This window comes from Taudactylus pleione, unplaced genomic scaffold, assembly GCF_031769625.1.
Source record: "Taudactylus pleione unplaced genomic scaffold, aTauple2 ptg000571l, whole genome shotgun sequence".
Classification (NCBI taxonomy): Eukaryota; Metazoa; Chordata; class Amphibia; order Anura; family Myobatrachidae; genus Taudactylus; species Taudactylus pleione.
In genome coordinates, this window is record NW_028284973.1 from 3,282,501 (window position 1) to 3,299,105 (window position 16,605).

Genomic DNA, 16,605 nt, shown 5'->3' on the forward strand with positions numbered 1-16,605 from the left:
AATATTTAAAGTGGGCTCATCATCTATCCATAATTGCCTACCCTCCTGATTCGACCTGGGAGCCTCCCGAAAATCGTGTGCCACTCCCGGCGACCTGTCCAGCCCCCCCCTGTGGTTACACTATAAACCCCCAGCAGCGGGGGGGGCTGGTGACGTGATTCGCACTGAATTGTGCCATCGTGGCCCCGCCCCCTGCTTCACATTGTGAAGAGGGGGCGGGGCCCGCAATGACACGGTCACTATATCATGCCCCCATGCGACTCCCCCTTTTGCCGCGACATGCCCCCCGCAGTGGAAGCCGACAGCTCCCTCCCGGAAGGAGGGAGCTATAAGTCTGTAATTCTGATCTATGCCAACATTCATGCAAACTATTGTTAGGACCTGGTTGGTTTTCTCAGTGCCAATGTTATTAACAGAGCATAACAGAGATATATTAGCTGGAATTTATTTTCAAAAAGTTGCAAACCTAATAATGAGAATGCAGCCTATAAATATTAGGTCAACTTACAAAATGGCTGCATCCACGGTATGTACAATTTACCAGGGCCAATACGACCTGTGCATCCACCCAGGGTGCAAGATCAAGAGGTCGGCACCATTGCTGCACCTGTCAACACACCTGGTGCCAAGTGTCCTGCTACCACCCCCCTCTTCTGTGAAGTCATGACGCCACATGTGTTAGGGGTGGGAGCTGGCCCTGGCCCAGGGCGCATAAGTGCCCTACGACAGCACTACATTATACAGCCTGCTTTCGTGGATTAAGCCATCTTTATGTTTGTTTTCAACTTTGTCACCCGAGGCCAGTGCTACAGTGGGTGCAAAGAGACTGCAGCTAAAGTGCTGAAGTTGATGGGTAGTCTGGCACTGCCAGTTTGCCTCCCCTTCAAGGCCCCTCTGCTCACCCAGAGGCCATGTCCTGAAAGGGCCGGATTAAGGGGGGAGCAAAGGCGTCGGCAGTTGAAGAGGAGCAGAATCGGTCCCCCCAGTGCCCAAGAGAAGGCCTCGGAGCCTGCCCCCACTGCAGGAGTGCAGGTAGGACCTACGCTTTTGCACAGGACCACGCAAGATCAACAGCAGAGCCCCCGCTCTGCTCAGCATCATATGGGTTTTATGCACTGCATAACCTGCTCCATCTGTACCAATATCATTTATTAAATTACCTAGAATGACAAGAGTGGTTTCTTCAACGCTATTTATATAGCCAGATGAGAGGCCTTATATCACTACGTAGACATGAGTGAAATCGCTGCTAACCGAGTCACAGAGGAGCAGCTCGTTCCACAGTTCCAGCGATACTTTCTTTGCATTCCGCCATTGTTTTCCTGGATCGTCATCTCACACTGGATTTTTAAATGCCGCATTTTGAGAAAATTATATGATGGTGTCAACTCATTCTGCTCTGTAGTGTAGCTGGGGTATAATAAGGAAGAAGTTCAGGTGGATCACATGTCGCGGGCAGAGAACTAAATGCAAGAGGTGCGGGATAGGTTGGGGCTACCGGCCTGCTTGCTGTCTGCTGGAAGGTTTAAGCTTCGGGACCAGCCAGCTCCCAGGTCGTCATGAAGTGTTCAGAGTCTAGCAGGCTTTGGCCTGTATTCATTTTGGAGCAAAAAGCCATTTTCGCGTATTTTGGGCGGAAACTTTTCGCCAATGTCGTCATTTTCGCCTGTTTTGATTTTACTACGTATTCAATCTTGAAGACGTTTCGCCTAGGCGGAAAGTCAATGCAATGTAATAGGCGGAAAAGTTTTATCTATGAATAGCAGGCGGAAAAAAGTGCAGAATTGGGGTTTTGGGGTGCAACGTTTTGGGAAACCCCGTGCAGCCTTCAGAAGGTCCCCCAAAGGTAATCTGAGCCAAAAATGATTTAAAAAACACTTTGAATTTGGGGGCAAAAAAAAAAATGTTGAGGTACAAAGTTAAAAACTAGTGAACTTGACTCTGGGGTGGTCCCCAAGTATGCCCCAAGTGTTTTTTCTATTGCAGGGGCTTGCGGAAGGTGGAGTTTTCACTATTTTTTCAACTTTACTTTAGCAACTTTTAAATATGCTGACCCCCATTTTCAAATACCCCAAATTTGCTGGGATAAGTTATTTTCAACAAAAAAAAGTACTAAATTCTATTCTGCGCCACTTAGTAAAAAACGCTATTTAGCAGCTATTGAGCCTGTTTAAAAACACCAAATACCTTCAGCAAGCAAAATCGGGGGTAACCATAGCTAACCCCCATGTCAGAGCCTCATTTGGGGGGTGTCAGGCTGATTTCCCCAAATCTGACAGTACTTTCCACCTGTTCAAGTTTTGCCGGGTCCATTTTCGCCTACTTTCAAATTGAATACGGCGATACGCAGGCACGCCCGCAATGCTTTTCCGCCTGCAAAACAGGCGAAGTAGGCGGAAAGTCCAGGGAGGCGAAAAAGTATCGCGGGTCCACTCTAATTGAATACGGGCCATGATGTCTATGCAGAGCCGCCTGTCACCCCTGCTGAGGGCTCTGCAACTGCGCTTAACTGCACACGACAGCGACGGCTGAGGGCGATTGTGAAGGAAGAGGAGGGGGGTGCGGCCAATAATGTTGCACCCAGGGTCGGCCTGACCCCTAAATCCGCATCTGCTCTGGCATGAACATGAGATCATTTGTATAATTACTGTATCAGGAACACCTATTAGTCGTCAGTCTCCAAAACTCAGGTCCTGAAGATGTTAGTTATACATTTGCAAGTGACACCTAAATAATGTCTTATGCAGTCAGCGAAAAACAAAAAGAGTAATGTAATAAAGAAAATGACCAGAGTCTTCTCCAGACGACTCGCATTAGTCACATGATGTAGGAGAGTGCGCAGAGATGCAGCCTTGTGAACACATTGCCTCATTATTATTTCATTTTTCTACAGTCATTTCCTGAAATTCGCCCGTAAAATGATAACTTGTGTGGAATGAATGGCTTGTCAGACGTGGCTTGCATGGCCACAGGAGGAATCTTTTCTTTTTTTTAAGCAGATGTTACATAGAAGAGGACATTAGAGCCCTTTCCTCTCACTGGTCAGCGATTGGAACAAATTGTGAGACCCGTTGCGTGTCCTGTGCGTCTGGGGATGTCAGAGAATATTAAAATGTATCTTAATAAGACGGTGGAGTATTACAGAAAACAACCTGATTGGGAATGTAAGGAGATACTGGGAATTGGTCATGTAATGCTTTGTTATATTGTTCCTCCTTTATTAGCGCAATATTTTGATTTTGTGTGCACTGATAGATACATTCATATGGTGCCGATTTTTTTTTTTTTATTAGTATGGATTAGAGATATGCGGGTTTCGGTATTTAGAGAACCGACAACAACCGAATTTAGGGGTTCCGAGTTCCAAAACACTGTGGGGTACCGAGTCGAACCGAATCCCGGTTCGCAACTTCCTGCGGTACGATGGTACGGAACACAGATTTAAAAACCAAAATCGGGTTTTGGATTGCTTGCTAACAGGTCAAAATTATGACATTTTTGCTGTTTTTTTTATATATATATATATTTATATATATATATATATATATATATATATATACTGTATATACAGATCCAAAACAAGGGGGTCAGCGCACATCTGTACGAATGTTCATTCACTGTATAATGTTTTTACAGTACTTGGGCACAAAGGAGGTCTAAGCAAAGTTAAAATGCGATATTTACAGCAATTATTATTGAAAGGTCCAGAAGAGGATTGGATCTACATGAAAATGGAAAGGTATGTTCGAAAAGCGGGCATGATTAGGTGGATTACGCGGTTTAGGGGTAAATTACGGGCATGGATTGAGCGGAACAGAGCTGGGTTTATGTTGTCTTAAGGCCCCCATACATCAGCAATTGCTGCAGCAATCGTGCAATTTGCAATCAATTGTGTATAAAAATCTTTCCCTTTTTCAATCGATTGCAGATAGCAGAGATGCCACAATCGATTGAAAAAGGGAAAGATTTTTTTACACAATCGATTGCAAATTGCACGATTGCTGCAATCAATTGCTGATGTATGGGGGCCTTTAGTTTAGACTGGAAAAATGTTGAGAGTTATGTTAAGTATGTGCAGACGTACCAGGGTTCTGGGGACAGCTGATAGTTCCCCTGGATGTCCCCCCAAATATGTGACAGCCGCATGGAGCAGTCTGTGCTTCCCGTTGGGAATGTGGGGGGGCTGACTGAATAATCCTGCAATTTAATTGGTGACAGCACCCAGTTGTGTCTCCTAGCATTGCTGCTGAGCTGCCATTTAGTTAATTGTTGAAAATACAAAGGGGACGCTACTAGCTTTATTTTGTGTTGCGACCACTAGGTTGGGATGTTTTGTATAGGACTTAGGGCCTGTTTTATTTACCAGCCACCAGGTCTGCTTTGTATACTTGCTGCCTGATTGTGCTCTGCTTTGTATACCAACAATTAGACCAGGCTCAGTCTTGTACAATAGCCACAGCAGTAAGGCTATTATACCTGGAGTCTTTTTGTTTGTATGCCAGCGACTAGATTGGCATCTGTCATGTAAACCGAAAGACAGGCTGGGGCTTTGTATTCTAGCCACCTGATTGGGCAATGCTTTTTGTACTGACCACCTGATTGGGCAATGCTTTTTATACTGACCACCTGATTGGGCAATGCTTTTTGTACTGACCACCCGATTGGGCAATGCTTTTTATACTGACCACCTGATTGAACAATGCTTTTTATACTAGCCACCTGATTGGACAATGCTTTTTATACTAGCCACCTGATTGGGCAATGTTTGTTATGCTAGCCACAAGGTAGGGCTTTGATTTTTACGTCAGTTAGCAGCTTGGTGTCTATTTTGTGCAATAGCCACATGAATGAGGTCTGTCTTCTATGCTTGCTATCCAGGGTCGGTGCAATGTTTCTCGGCACCCTAGTCAAAATTTCAGCCTACTGACCCCCTACCCAAATCGCCAAAATACCCACTTTCCAGCCCCGCAGGTGAAAGTGAGGAAGCGTTGTCTTAGAAGTACCACAGCCACCACCTGAATTTAGCACAATAAGAATGTCTCTCTCAGAGACATTCTTAATATTGTGAAAGGCAAACACCACCCACCCCCCCCCCACCCCCTCCCCCAGCGCCCTAGGCAGCTGCCCAATGGTAGAGCCGGCATTGTTGCTATCATAATGAGGTATGTATATATATATATATATATATATATGCCACCAGACCAGGGACCTTTATAACCATGCAAACAAATATTGGTCATTGCTCTGGTCATCAGAATGGACTCAGCCTTGTAAGCTGATCACCAGAGCACTCCCCACTTTGTTGGGGGCTACACCCTGTACAGACGGAGTGGGTGTAACTGAAGCAGACGCCCCAATTTGCTGTGTGACGGTGTGGGGAAAAAGTAGGACCCTTCTTACATACAAAGCGCAGTGTGTCTGAGGCACCGTGTGTGCCAGGCCTCCACCAGAGCTTGCCATCTGCTTCCATTACAGTCGTTCCACCTTTAATTCGGCGATGACTTTTATTATGTGAAAGAAATACCATGACACGGGCGTCCTTGAAAGTGCAGGATTTACTTTTCAATTGTAACAATAAAATGAGCAAAAACGTACAAAGGCCACACTTTCAGGATTTCTCACAGTCGGGGAGGCACTACAACAAAGCGTCATCTCATGTTGGCTCGGTCCGCGTTACAGGACTCTACTGGTATAGCGGTATGCCATTATGCCACATTGTGCCTGCAAGCTTTTCCAATGCAAGGTTTCCACTGATAAAAGGCTGAACAAGCAGCAGATAGCGACTAGCGCCAACGCAGTTAATTGTCTCAATCCAGCATTAGCTGTTCTTTGTGGTGTTGGTTCAAGCCCTGTGATCTGCAACTGTTTCCGTTCTACTGTACCTCCATATATCTATCCCCAGACTCACCTACTCGAGCTTCTGATACCCCCCATCTCTCAATATATTTCTCCACTCTCACTTAAAATTATAAATTTGACGGCGAGTTTTCCAAACACTCCCTCTTTACATTTTTTTTCTCGTTCCCTTACGGTTTCCAGCACCAGAGACGTGTTTGAGTAGACCCGCTTAACTATAAAGCAAAAATATAAAAAAATTGGCACAATAATGTTTCTTTAAAGGGATTCCACATTTTCAGAAACTTTATTGGTGTCTGCCTTCATGCAGCTCTAATTTTTATTTTTACTTGCATTGTTTATTTTTGTTGCCCTTTGACATGACACGGAGCTGCTATCTTGATAAGAATGTATCAGATACAGTTGACAAAGCGGATCTGTCTCATATCCAAGGGCACCCAAAAAAGTTGTGGGTAGAGGGCCGTGGGATTTTACGGCACAATGATATTTTAGGAAGTTATTTTCAGCGATCCTCATCTGCTTCATTCCTGCTCATTCATTCTGCCTTTTGACGTACATTGAGAAGGAATAAGCTACAACCATGTGTCTGATCTTCAGAATATAACCATTCACAAGCAGGGCCCTCCTTCCTCTGGTCTCATCTCTCCCCATTATATTGCTCATAAGTATGCCACTATATACATGTATTTATGAATATGCTTGTATTTATTCACTTATATGCTGGTTACCCTACTATGTCTACCTTGTATGTATTATGGGCCTGATTCAGCATGGATGGCAGCCGCAAATTTGCACACACCCGGTTGATTGTTTCGCACTGCGCATGCAAACGCGTTGCAAATTGAACCGCCAGCTGCGATCAGCTAGCGATCGCAGGGAGAACGCAGTCTCATCACACATTGTTTGACAGGAAGTGACTGTTTGGGGGTGGTGACAGGGTGTGGTCATTGAAACGCAGGCGTGCCAGTGCATTTCAATGCCGTTACAGGGGCGTGCATAATTAAGCCCCTGCGACAGAAGACACTCCGTGACGTCTATTTGCACATAAAGTTTAGCAAGGTCTGCGGGAGGGTCTGGTCTGGACACAACTGTGCGTGTGGACCTCAATGTTACCAATGTTTTCGCAGTCTTGAGCGGTATTACTGACGTGAGTAAAGTGAAGTGGGCAGCATTATGTAGTGATGGGTGTCTGGTTATTGTGCTGCGGTGTCATTGCGATTGGGTTCATTAGCATATTCTCGCATTGGCCCGGTGCGTGTGAACAGAGCCTTGCGATCCGTGCTGAATCAGGCCTTGCTCTGGTGTTTTGGAACTTTGCGGCTCCCTATGCCCTATAAATAAATAATAATAATGATGATTAAGTTCTGTTAAGGAGCGTACACACTAGACGATAAGCTCCCTGAGCGATATCATCTAGTGTGTCCCCGGCAGGGTGTGCTCAATGTCGTTCATGACATTGAGCACACCCGCTGAACGATATCATTAACGATATCGTTCAGTGTCAGGCTCTCTCCCCCATTCCCCAACATGCAGCAACCTGACAATATCGTCAGGTTGGCCTGCATGTTTGCCCGACGAACGATAAAGACGAACGACCTGCGGGTACGCGCATCGTTCGTCGTTCATTGTTATTGTTCATCGTTTAGGTAAAAAAATGGACGATAAAGTGAACGACTGAATGATAACGATATCGTTATCGTGCAGTCGTCCACTTTAATCGCCCCGTGTTTACGCACCTTAACAGTAAATTGCTTGGTTTTAAAACTTTTAGGATGGAATATCTAAGCTTAGGACAGATGACTGATATCTTGCATAAAAAGCTGGCTACACAAAGCTAAATTGGGCAGAACCAACAAATTGTTATGTGGTCGGACTGGCTACATACAGACAAAGTGGTCATTTGCCAAGGAGGTTCTCCACCCTGTAAAATAGAACCAGGTCGAATCGGATGTTGCTTGGTTACAATGATCATTTTGGGGGCCACACATTTCCCAGTTTGGTGTGAAAACAGCCAATGGAGAAGTCAGTTGAAGGACAGGGCTATCCTAAAATAAACACTATAACAGCTAATACAAGATTGAGAATATTAACCATACATAGGTCCAAATGTAATAGACCTGCAAGACCCGGGGAAGCGTCGAGATTTCAGAGATGTAGTCGCTACTGTAGCTTTGAAGCGGCAAAAGGTTGGTTTGGCTTTCAAACAAATTACCAATTTAAACCTACATCACTGGAATTTTTGCCATTGGCCGCATCTCACAGGTTATTACATTCGGGCCATGGACCTTTTTGAGCATGAAAAATACTGTACAGTAGGTTAGAAGACATGACAACTACACGAATAATAAACATATTTTGTTTACTATTTCCGACGGAGAAAGAGGTCATTTTCTGTGTCATATGAACATAGATTTCAGCAAAATAAAAAAGACAACAATTATCAAACATTACATACTGTACACACATACATTGTAAGATATTCATTAGAAATAGGATTATTACAATAAGTGGAATGCACATTTCTTACAAGAGAACACAGTAAAGTAAAAGATTTACGTTGCTCATATTAAGACTTTGTTTTAATTCATTTGACTTGTAAAACAGAATTTTAATAAGCACAAAATGCTACGTGTGGCTTGTAAAGTGAATGCCTTAACAATTCCACAGTCACATTTTACCTAGTCTCAGAAATACACTGATATTTAAGTATCTGTACTATTCTAAATATATAAATGTTCTAGATAAATGCAATGCGCATAGATCTTTGGATTAAGGCAAAAAAAAATCTAATTTCTGAAATTTCCATTAAATGTTTTGAAAAATGATCTTTGTCCGTACTGCTCAAAGGGGCAATGAAAGTGTTTTCCCGTGATTAAGGCATGTGCAGGCTCAGATTTAGGGGAAAGACACACAGGGGTATATTTACTAAAGTGCAGGTTTTAGAAGTGGAGTTGTTGCCCTTAGCAACCAACCAGATTCTACTTATCATTAATCTAGCACCTTCTAGAAGATAATAGCTAGAATCTGATTGGTTACTATGGGCAACTTCTAGAAACCTGCACTTTAGCAAGTATACCCCATAGGCTCATGCCAGGGGCGTATCTATAACTGCAAAATATTTGCCTCGCCCTGCGTCTACTCGAAATACGGAATTCTGGATTAAATGTCCTATCTGCGGTTCCTGTCACTCCCCCACCTCTCCGCGAGTCTAAATATAGAATGTAACTAAATTCAGTGGAATACAGAATAGCAAAGAAAATTGGAACTTCGCTAAAACTTCTCACCTTGGCAAATCTGAATTGCATGAATGTTGCTTCGGGCAGCCACGCAGCCTATAAGTGAAACCTGACCTGTCTCAAACACTGCGGCGCTCCGGACATGCAGAGAGCTCTCATGCTGCGAGGGAGATCGCAGTGGCTAATTTATACACGCCCATGCAACGTGTGTAAACAGTCGGACGCGCCTGTGTTTGCCTAGCCACCTCCCATTACCTCCCCCAAACGCCGACTACCTGACACTCCCTTTGCGAGTGCATCCTCGGTGCGGGCGTAATCATAAACCAATCGCTGAATGTGCACGGTACGGCTTACAAACATGCGCAATGGCAAATAATCACGCCATCTGCGTATATATCTGGATTACGTAAATATCTGAATCACGCTCCATATTTGCAATTATATTTTTAAAACATTGTCCTAACACTACTGAAAACACCTGCGATCTCTCCAGCAGTTGCTGCCACAACATCATTGAAGTCAAAGGTGAAATCGATATTGCGATCAAACACTGCGCTATTTCACATCCTAGCCCGCACTATAGCGGAGTCAATTTAACTTTGATGGAATCTCGATTGTGTTTTACTGTTCTCACTTAGCAATTATTTAATGCAGCAAACAAGGGATAATAAATATCTCCTAAAAAAAAATAATTACACGGCATACAACTGTGAGACAATAAGGTCGGTAAAAACATTTGCATTTCAGCATGCTTTAATTACAATGCAAGCAAATGAATTCAAAGTGCAGCATTTCACCGCTGAAAGTAAAGCTGTTCCGTTCCATTTTGTCTTTCAAAAATGTTTTGAAACTATGTTGAGTATTATAAGAAAAAAATAAAAATTAATTGTGTGTAAAAATTGCATGCTACTGTACTACTCACTACAATGCTAATATATATGTTGACTGGTTAAGCCGTCCACAGTCACATGGATTTACAGTATCTTTTCAAAGAACAGTCTAAAGGTTTTTGGAACTGGGTCCCAGAGGCTAACCTGGTCTTGGACATGAAGTATTTTTAACAAATAGGGAAAATTATAATTTTTATGTGACTTATAGGGTCCACCATTAGAACTTTTGGAACTTGCATCTGCCAAAGGAGCACTATAAGAGAGTTAGCACACAACCCTATGTTCCTTTTAAACGAAGCAATTAGACGTATCACACTGAGGGGCAGATGTATGAAGCTCTGGAAAGTGATAAAGTGCTCAGTGATAAACGATCAACCAATCAGCTCCAAACTGTCATGTTACAGGCTGTGTTTGAAAAATGACAGTTGGGAGCTGATTGGCTGATCGTTTATCACTTTCCACTTTATCACTTTCCAGAGCTTCATACATCTTCCCCTCTGAATCTACTGTTCTGTGCAACCCCGCTTGATGTATTTTTATCCTCTAACACCTCCATGTTGCTAAGTTTAGTCAGAACATTGGACAAAAGTCTACCCTCTACCACACATGGCTCATATACAAGGGAAAAATAGAACACTGTAATAAAATGAAGGGTGTGGTAGTTTAGTACTAGGAAGTTGGACTTTTGATGTGTCTACAGTACATCTTTGCACTTTTCTCTATTTTATATTCTTCCAGCTCTCCCCAGAGAAAACACAGCCGGCAGTCTCTCAGGAAAGTGGGGAGTAGATGTATGCCGGTGCTCACTTGCAAAATGAAAGTGATTTCTGTCATTGAATCTACTAAATAAATGACCTTGGACCTTTTTATTAAATTTGAATGCTAATGATCTATGTCAGCGCTGACTGAAGGGAAGAAATGTACGGTAAATGCTATTAATGTAATGCTGGGGCTTGTTGTGCGGAAGGACACCTAATTATTTTACATGGTTGCTAATGACAAATAGTTGAGGTTTGTTGGGAACCTTATGTGTTTAGCCATTAGGTGGCTTTTGAGGAGGTGAATAGTACAATTAGTTTTTTTTAGATTTAACCAGGTAACCTATATTTGCACACAACGTTGTTCTGCCATGAAGGGTCTTAATTGTTCTGGGACCCCCAGTCTTAGTGTACTATTGTTCTGGTAGCTCAAGTGTCATGGCAATGAAGGCAATGTGGTTCTGGGACCCCAGGTGTTAGTGTGCTTCTAATGTAATACCCTGAAAAGGGCTTTCCCAATATAATGTGCTGCATATCTCACAATATGGGCATCACAAAAAGAGATATGGATGTCCCATTTTTTGGTTCCCACCTACAGGTAGCACAGATCTGCATTAGACCCTTACACCAATACTGCCTACATGAAGAGTGTTGTATATACAGGTTGAGTCTCCCATATCCAAAATGCTTGGGACCAGGGGTATTTTGGATATCGGAATATTCCGTATTTTGGAATATTTGCATACCGTAATGAAATATATTGGGAATGGGACCCAAATCTAAACACAGAATGCATTTATGTTTTATACACACCTTATACACACAACCTGCAGATAATTTTCTATAATATTTTTAATAATTTTGTGGCTCAAACTATTTTTGGGTACATACATGAAATTCATTTATGTTTCATATACACCTATATTTCATATTTTATACTATATTTTTAATAATTTATTGCCTTAAACAAAGTTTGCGTGTATTGAACCATCAAAAAGCGAAGTTTTCACTATCTCAGTCATGCTAAAAATATTCCGTATTTCGGAATATTTGGATATGGGAGACTCAAGCTGTATATTATATAACTACACATTGCTTTACACTACTTTAATATTTACACATTTTTTTCCACACTATAATTCACAAGAGAATTTGGACTGATTTATATGTTGATCCCCAATGGGTACAGGACCCGCAGTATCTTACCCAGAGACACTGCAGAAGTTTATTTATTTAAGTTTATATAATGCATCAGGCATCTAATCTCAGCATTCGGCAAGGTAATCAAATGTACTGTAATTTTTTTTTTTTTTTTCGGCTGTGAATTTCATTCAGTGTCCTTGATTAATTATGCATTAACCTATTACTCTAAAGTCTTAGTCAGTAAATCTTTGGCGGGAAACAGTTTATTAGGCAAGTGGTTTATAAAGTTCACATTGGTTCCTTGCGTGCCTGTATAGATTTACTGTACACAAATTATTCATGTACACTTTTCTTTGATAGAGGATGTATAGAGAAATAAAAAATATTTCTGTATCTGAATAAAAAATACACTCATGTCAAGTATATCTTAGCTGGAGTAACCTATACTGTATAAAAAGTAAATATGTTTGTTCCCGTCTACTGAACTGTACATCTAAGGTTGGTTCCTTGCTATGTCTACAGTATAAAATTAGCTTGAAGCTAAATTATAATCAAAATACAATTTAATACGTCACACACAATTAAATACAGGAAATATAGCAATATTTAATTATGTGTCACTTTAGAGGAGATTTCAGTGACATTTCATCTCTCATCCCACCATGTAGGGATCTTTCCCTGTTTGTCTGATACAGACCCCAAATAATTCCTTCCAGTGCTGTGTTTTCTCCAGTTCCATTTTAGAGGTAGCCATTACTCACATTGACCATTCTCCAGGCCTGGAATCCATGAGACCACACCAAGTGGAAGGGATGATGGAAAGCGAGTATCGGGGAAATGGTGGAGGTTCAACTTGTTCAGGTGAGTTTTTATAAACTTTATTTTTAGAGAAACTCCTCTAAAGTCTAAATTAAATTTGTATATCTTGGTGATAGTTCGCTATTAACATGTGGAACGTTTCCGTTACAAATAATTTGTCTTTCCCGCGTGCTGTCTAGGATGCAGTATGGAAAAGCGAGAGGTGCGATTTCAGCCTTCAAATGTGTTAAACAGAGAGTAAAATGCATGCAAACATGATAAACGGTATGTCACTGTCTATAAATAAACACAACTGCACATGCAAAACAACAAAAATTATTACAATAAATTAAAATTATAATTTAACGCCCAAGTTTAAAAAAACCAAACAAAAATATGTACATCCAATCTCCTTATTCAAAATACTGCTATTCTGGAAACCCACCAACACATGTTAAAATACCAATATGTCCACTGAATGTATAAGTATTTAACCACATTCATTCCTTGTTCTTGCTCATTGTGCCCTTGATGAAAGAGGTGAAAAGACTGTTCCTCGGGGGAGGTCCCAGCAGCATGGGGGCTTGGTTCTTGTGAGTAATCTTGATCTAAATAAATAATAATACAAAAATGAATTACATCAATTCCAATGGTTCTTGCTGTTTTAATATATATTATTCTTAAATCATCTAATTGAAATTTTAATTTCCTGATATTGATAATAAGATCATGTGTAAACCCTTTTATAATATTTTATATCTGTTCACATTAACAAGATATACGAGTTACAGCTTCATAGTAGCACTAAGGGTTAACTATTTTATAAAGAAAACAGTATTATAGTGACTAGGGTAGGGAGGAGGATGTGACAGCTCAGTTAGGGGTTAGGGTTAGACACTAAGGGGAGGGTTAGGCACTAAGAGGGGAGGGTTTGGGTTAGACACTAGTGGGAGGGTTAGGCACCCAGAGGTGAGGTTAGTTTTAGGGTGCGAGGAGGGATGGGTAGGGGAAGGGTTAGGATACCTACGGACAGGTGTCGGTATTCTAACCCAGGGCCGTATTCAATTAGTTTCGCATCCGCGATACTTTTTCGCATACCTGACTTTTCGCCTACATCACCTACTTTTAGCTGCGGAAACTTATCGTGTGCGTACACGCAATTCGCTGTATTTAATTCCAAAAGACGCGAAAATGCAACCTGACAAATACAAAACAGGCGAAAAGTGCTGTCAGAATTGGGGAAATCAGCCTGGCACCCCTAAAAGATGCACGAACATTGGGGATCAATGTACATGCCCCCGATTAGCCCTAATAAAGCTATTTGGGGTACTTAAGGTGTGTCAATATCTTCTAATTAGTGTCTTTGCACAAGAGGTGAAGAATAGCATTAAGCAGTTTTTTTGGGTGAAAATAAGTAGTCCTGTCAAATTTGGGGTACTTGAAAATGGGTGCAAGCATGGTTTAAAGTTGCTAAAGTAAAGTTTAAAAAAAACTTAAAAAACGCACCTAAAGCAAGCACCTGCAATAAAAAAAAACACCTCAACCATACTTGCAGACCCCCCCCAAAGTCTATTTAGTTAGTTTTGAAGTTTGTACCCCCACTTTGCACTTTTTCGTCTCCATTTTCAAAGTGCTTCTTTGGGGTGTTCCTCACTTTTTTTTTTAGTTTTTTTTCTTACGCAGTTATCCTTTGGGGGGCTGTCCCAAGGGTGCTGAGTGGTTTCCCCACCTTTGCACCCAAAAATAGCGATTTTGTACTTTTTTTCACCACCTATTCAGAGGCTAATATTTTTCACCTATTACATTGCATTGCGTTTTTGCTTACTCGAAAAGTGTTTGCAATTCAATACGGAGATAAGTTTCCGCCTGGCGAAAAGTCGCAATTGGCATCAGGATTATGACTGCCGGGATCCAGAGCGCCGGTATCCCGTACCCAATCCATCCTTTCTACTAAGCACAAAGTGACCTACTGTATCATTCCTTATTTTACTATTGAAATTGGTAATAACATTATCACCAATTATATTAATTATCAGGGGCTGGATAGTCCCCGAAAAATTAACATTCCTACTCGGGGCAGTGCTAATGACTTGGCAGTGCTAATGTGCCTGCGTGAACTAGGGTACACACAGGTGCACAAGCCTCAGCGTCTGGTGGAAGGAGCCAGACAGGGGTGGAGGTCAACAGAATCCCTCTTCGCAACCCAGGACTCCTTCCCATAGGGAGGTTGGTGGAGCAAACGCCTTCTGAATTTTTTCGGATCAAGTTGAGTCTGTTCCAAGTGTTTTGCTTATTTATTTATTTGAAATTCCTAGTGAATTACACAAGATCCGGCTTGGAGTTATAGAACAGGTAAAAAAAAATAAAGCTCTGCATTATACTTGTTTATAAATTTCAATTCATGCTACTGCAGTTAACTCACCTGTCATAAGGGCCCCTATGTACAACCCAATGGTGAATAATGTATATAACACATGTAACTTTGACAAGGAAGATGGGCCGCCCTCAGCTCTGGGCCCCATAGCAGCTGTACCCCTTGTACCTATGGTAGTTATGCCCATGCTGCTTATCCATTATTATTGTAAATGATCTAATATTTGCGCTGTCTGCTTAGTTGACATATAGAATTACATGAATGGTGATTAGCATATAGTAAGTATCAAATGAAAAAATATATATTTATAAAATGATATAGGACCTAATTCAGCATGGATGGCTATTGCGATGGCAGCTGCGATGACGCACGCAGTTCTGCTGTGAAAATATGCTCATGTTTGCAAACGCTCAGCCAGCATAGAGGCGCCACCATCGCTTTCTCACATCCGTAATACCTCACAGTCCTGCGTATACATCGGTAACATCGAGTAACATTGGACCCTCGCGCACACATTACAGCAGCTCTGACCTGTCTCAGAAATTGCAAGTCTCATCGCACACAGTGAGTACTGAAGCTGCGTAGGCTGTCGCAGTGGCTAATTTATGCACGTCCATGCAATGGCGTTCAAACAGACAGCTACGCCTGTGTTTCCGCGACCACTCACCAGTCGCCACTCCCAAACGCTGACCTCTTGTCACTCACTCTGCAATGACTTTCTATCTGTGTGCGTGATCTCAGTGCCATCGCAATGCTGTCCTGTGCATGAGCACTGCGGTACATACACATGGGCAGTACACACCATCGCGTACGCAATTGCGATCCATGCTGATTCAGACCCGGAATCAGTATGAATCAAATCCCGACGCCGGCAGACCGGCCGCAGTGAAGATCCGGACAAGGGATTTAGGTAAGTATAACTAACCTTACCCCCCCAACCCTCCCTTTGGGGTGCCTAACCCCCCCGAAGTGCCTAATCCTAACCGCTCCGTCCCCGCAGCCTAAACCTAACCTCCGGGGGGGGGGGGGTGGTGCCTGACCCTAAGTCCCCCCCTGGAGCACCTAACCTAACCCTCCCTCCCCCAGCGGCTGTCCGTGCCCGCCGCCCGGCTTACCTTCGTTCGGTATGCCGGGAGTCAGGCTCCCGGCGTAGGAATAATGACAGGCATCGGGAGTTCGACACCTGTCATTAGTACCCTGCCAGGATTTGACAGTCGGGAAGCCTGCGGTCGGCATTTCGACTGTCGGCTTCCTGGCTGCATCCCTTGAGACCCATAGTCTCCCTGAGTCTAATTGTATATATAATATGTTATTTTAGAAGGCTGTGATTCACTATTAAATCAGCAGTTGTGCTGCCCTGCATAAGCACTCTGGTAAGAAATGAAAAGCCGAGGTGAGAGCCCGGCTTATAAATTGGGGGAGATCCGGGCCCCTTAGGTGGGTCGGACTCAGTAGCAGTCGCACCCACCGTAGCTACACCCTTGATCAACAGGGCACATTCTACACATGTGGGGATAGAACATCCTTTAGACAACCAGATTATCCAGTTA

At 42.6% G+C, this 16,605-nt stretch overlaps 1 protein-coding gene across 1 annotated transcript in view; it reads right to left on the bottom strand.

Annotated features, from left to right (window-relative positions):
* Window positions 1-10,479: 10,479 nt before the first annotated feature.
* The window catches only part of DGKB (diacylglycerol kinase beta), a 511,490-nt gene continuing 505,364 nt past the window's right edge, over window positions 10,480-16,605 (bottom strand). The window contains exon 23 of the mRNA XM_088453127.1: window positions 10,480-13,289. Within this exon, the coding sequence (XP_088309253.1) occupies window positions 13,182-13,289 (108 nt within the window). The 3' untranslated portion in view covers window positions 10,480-13,181. The remainder of the gene's footprint in view (window positions 13,290-16,605) is intronic.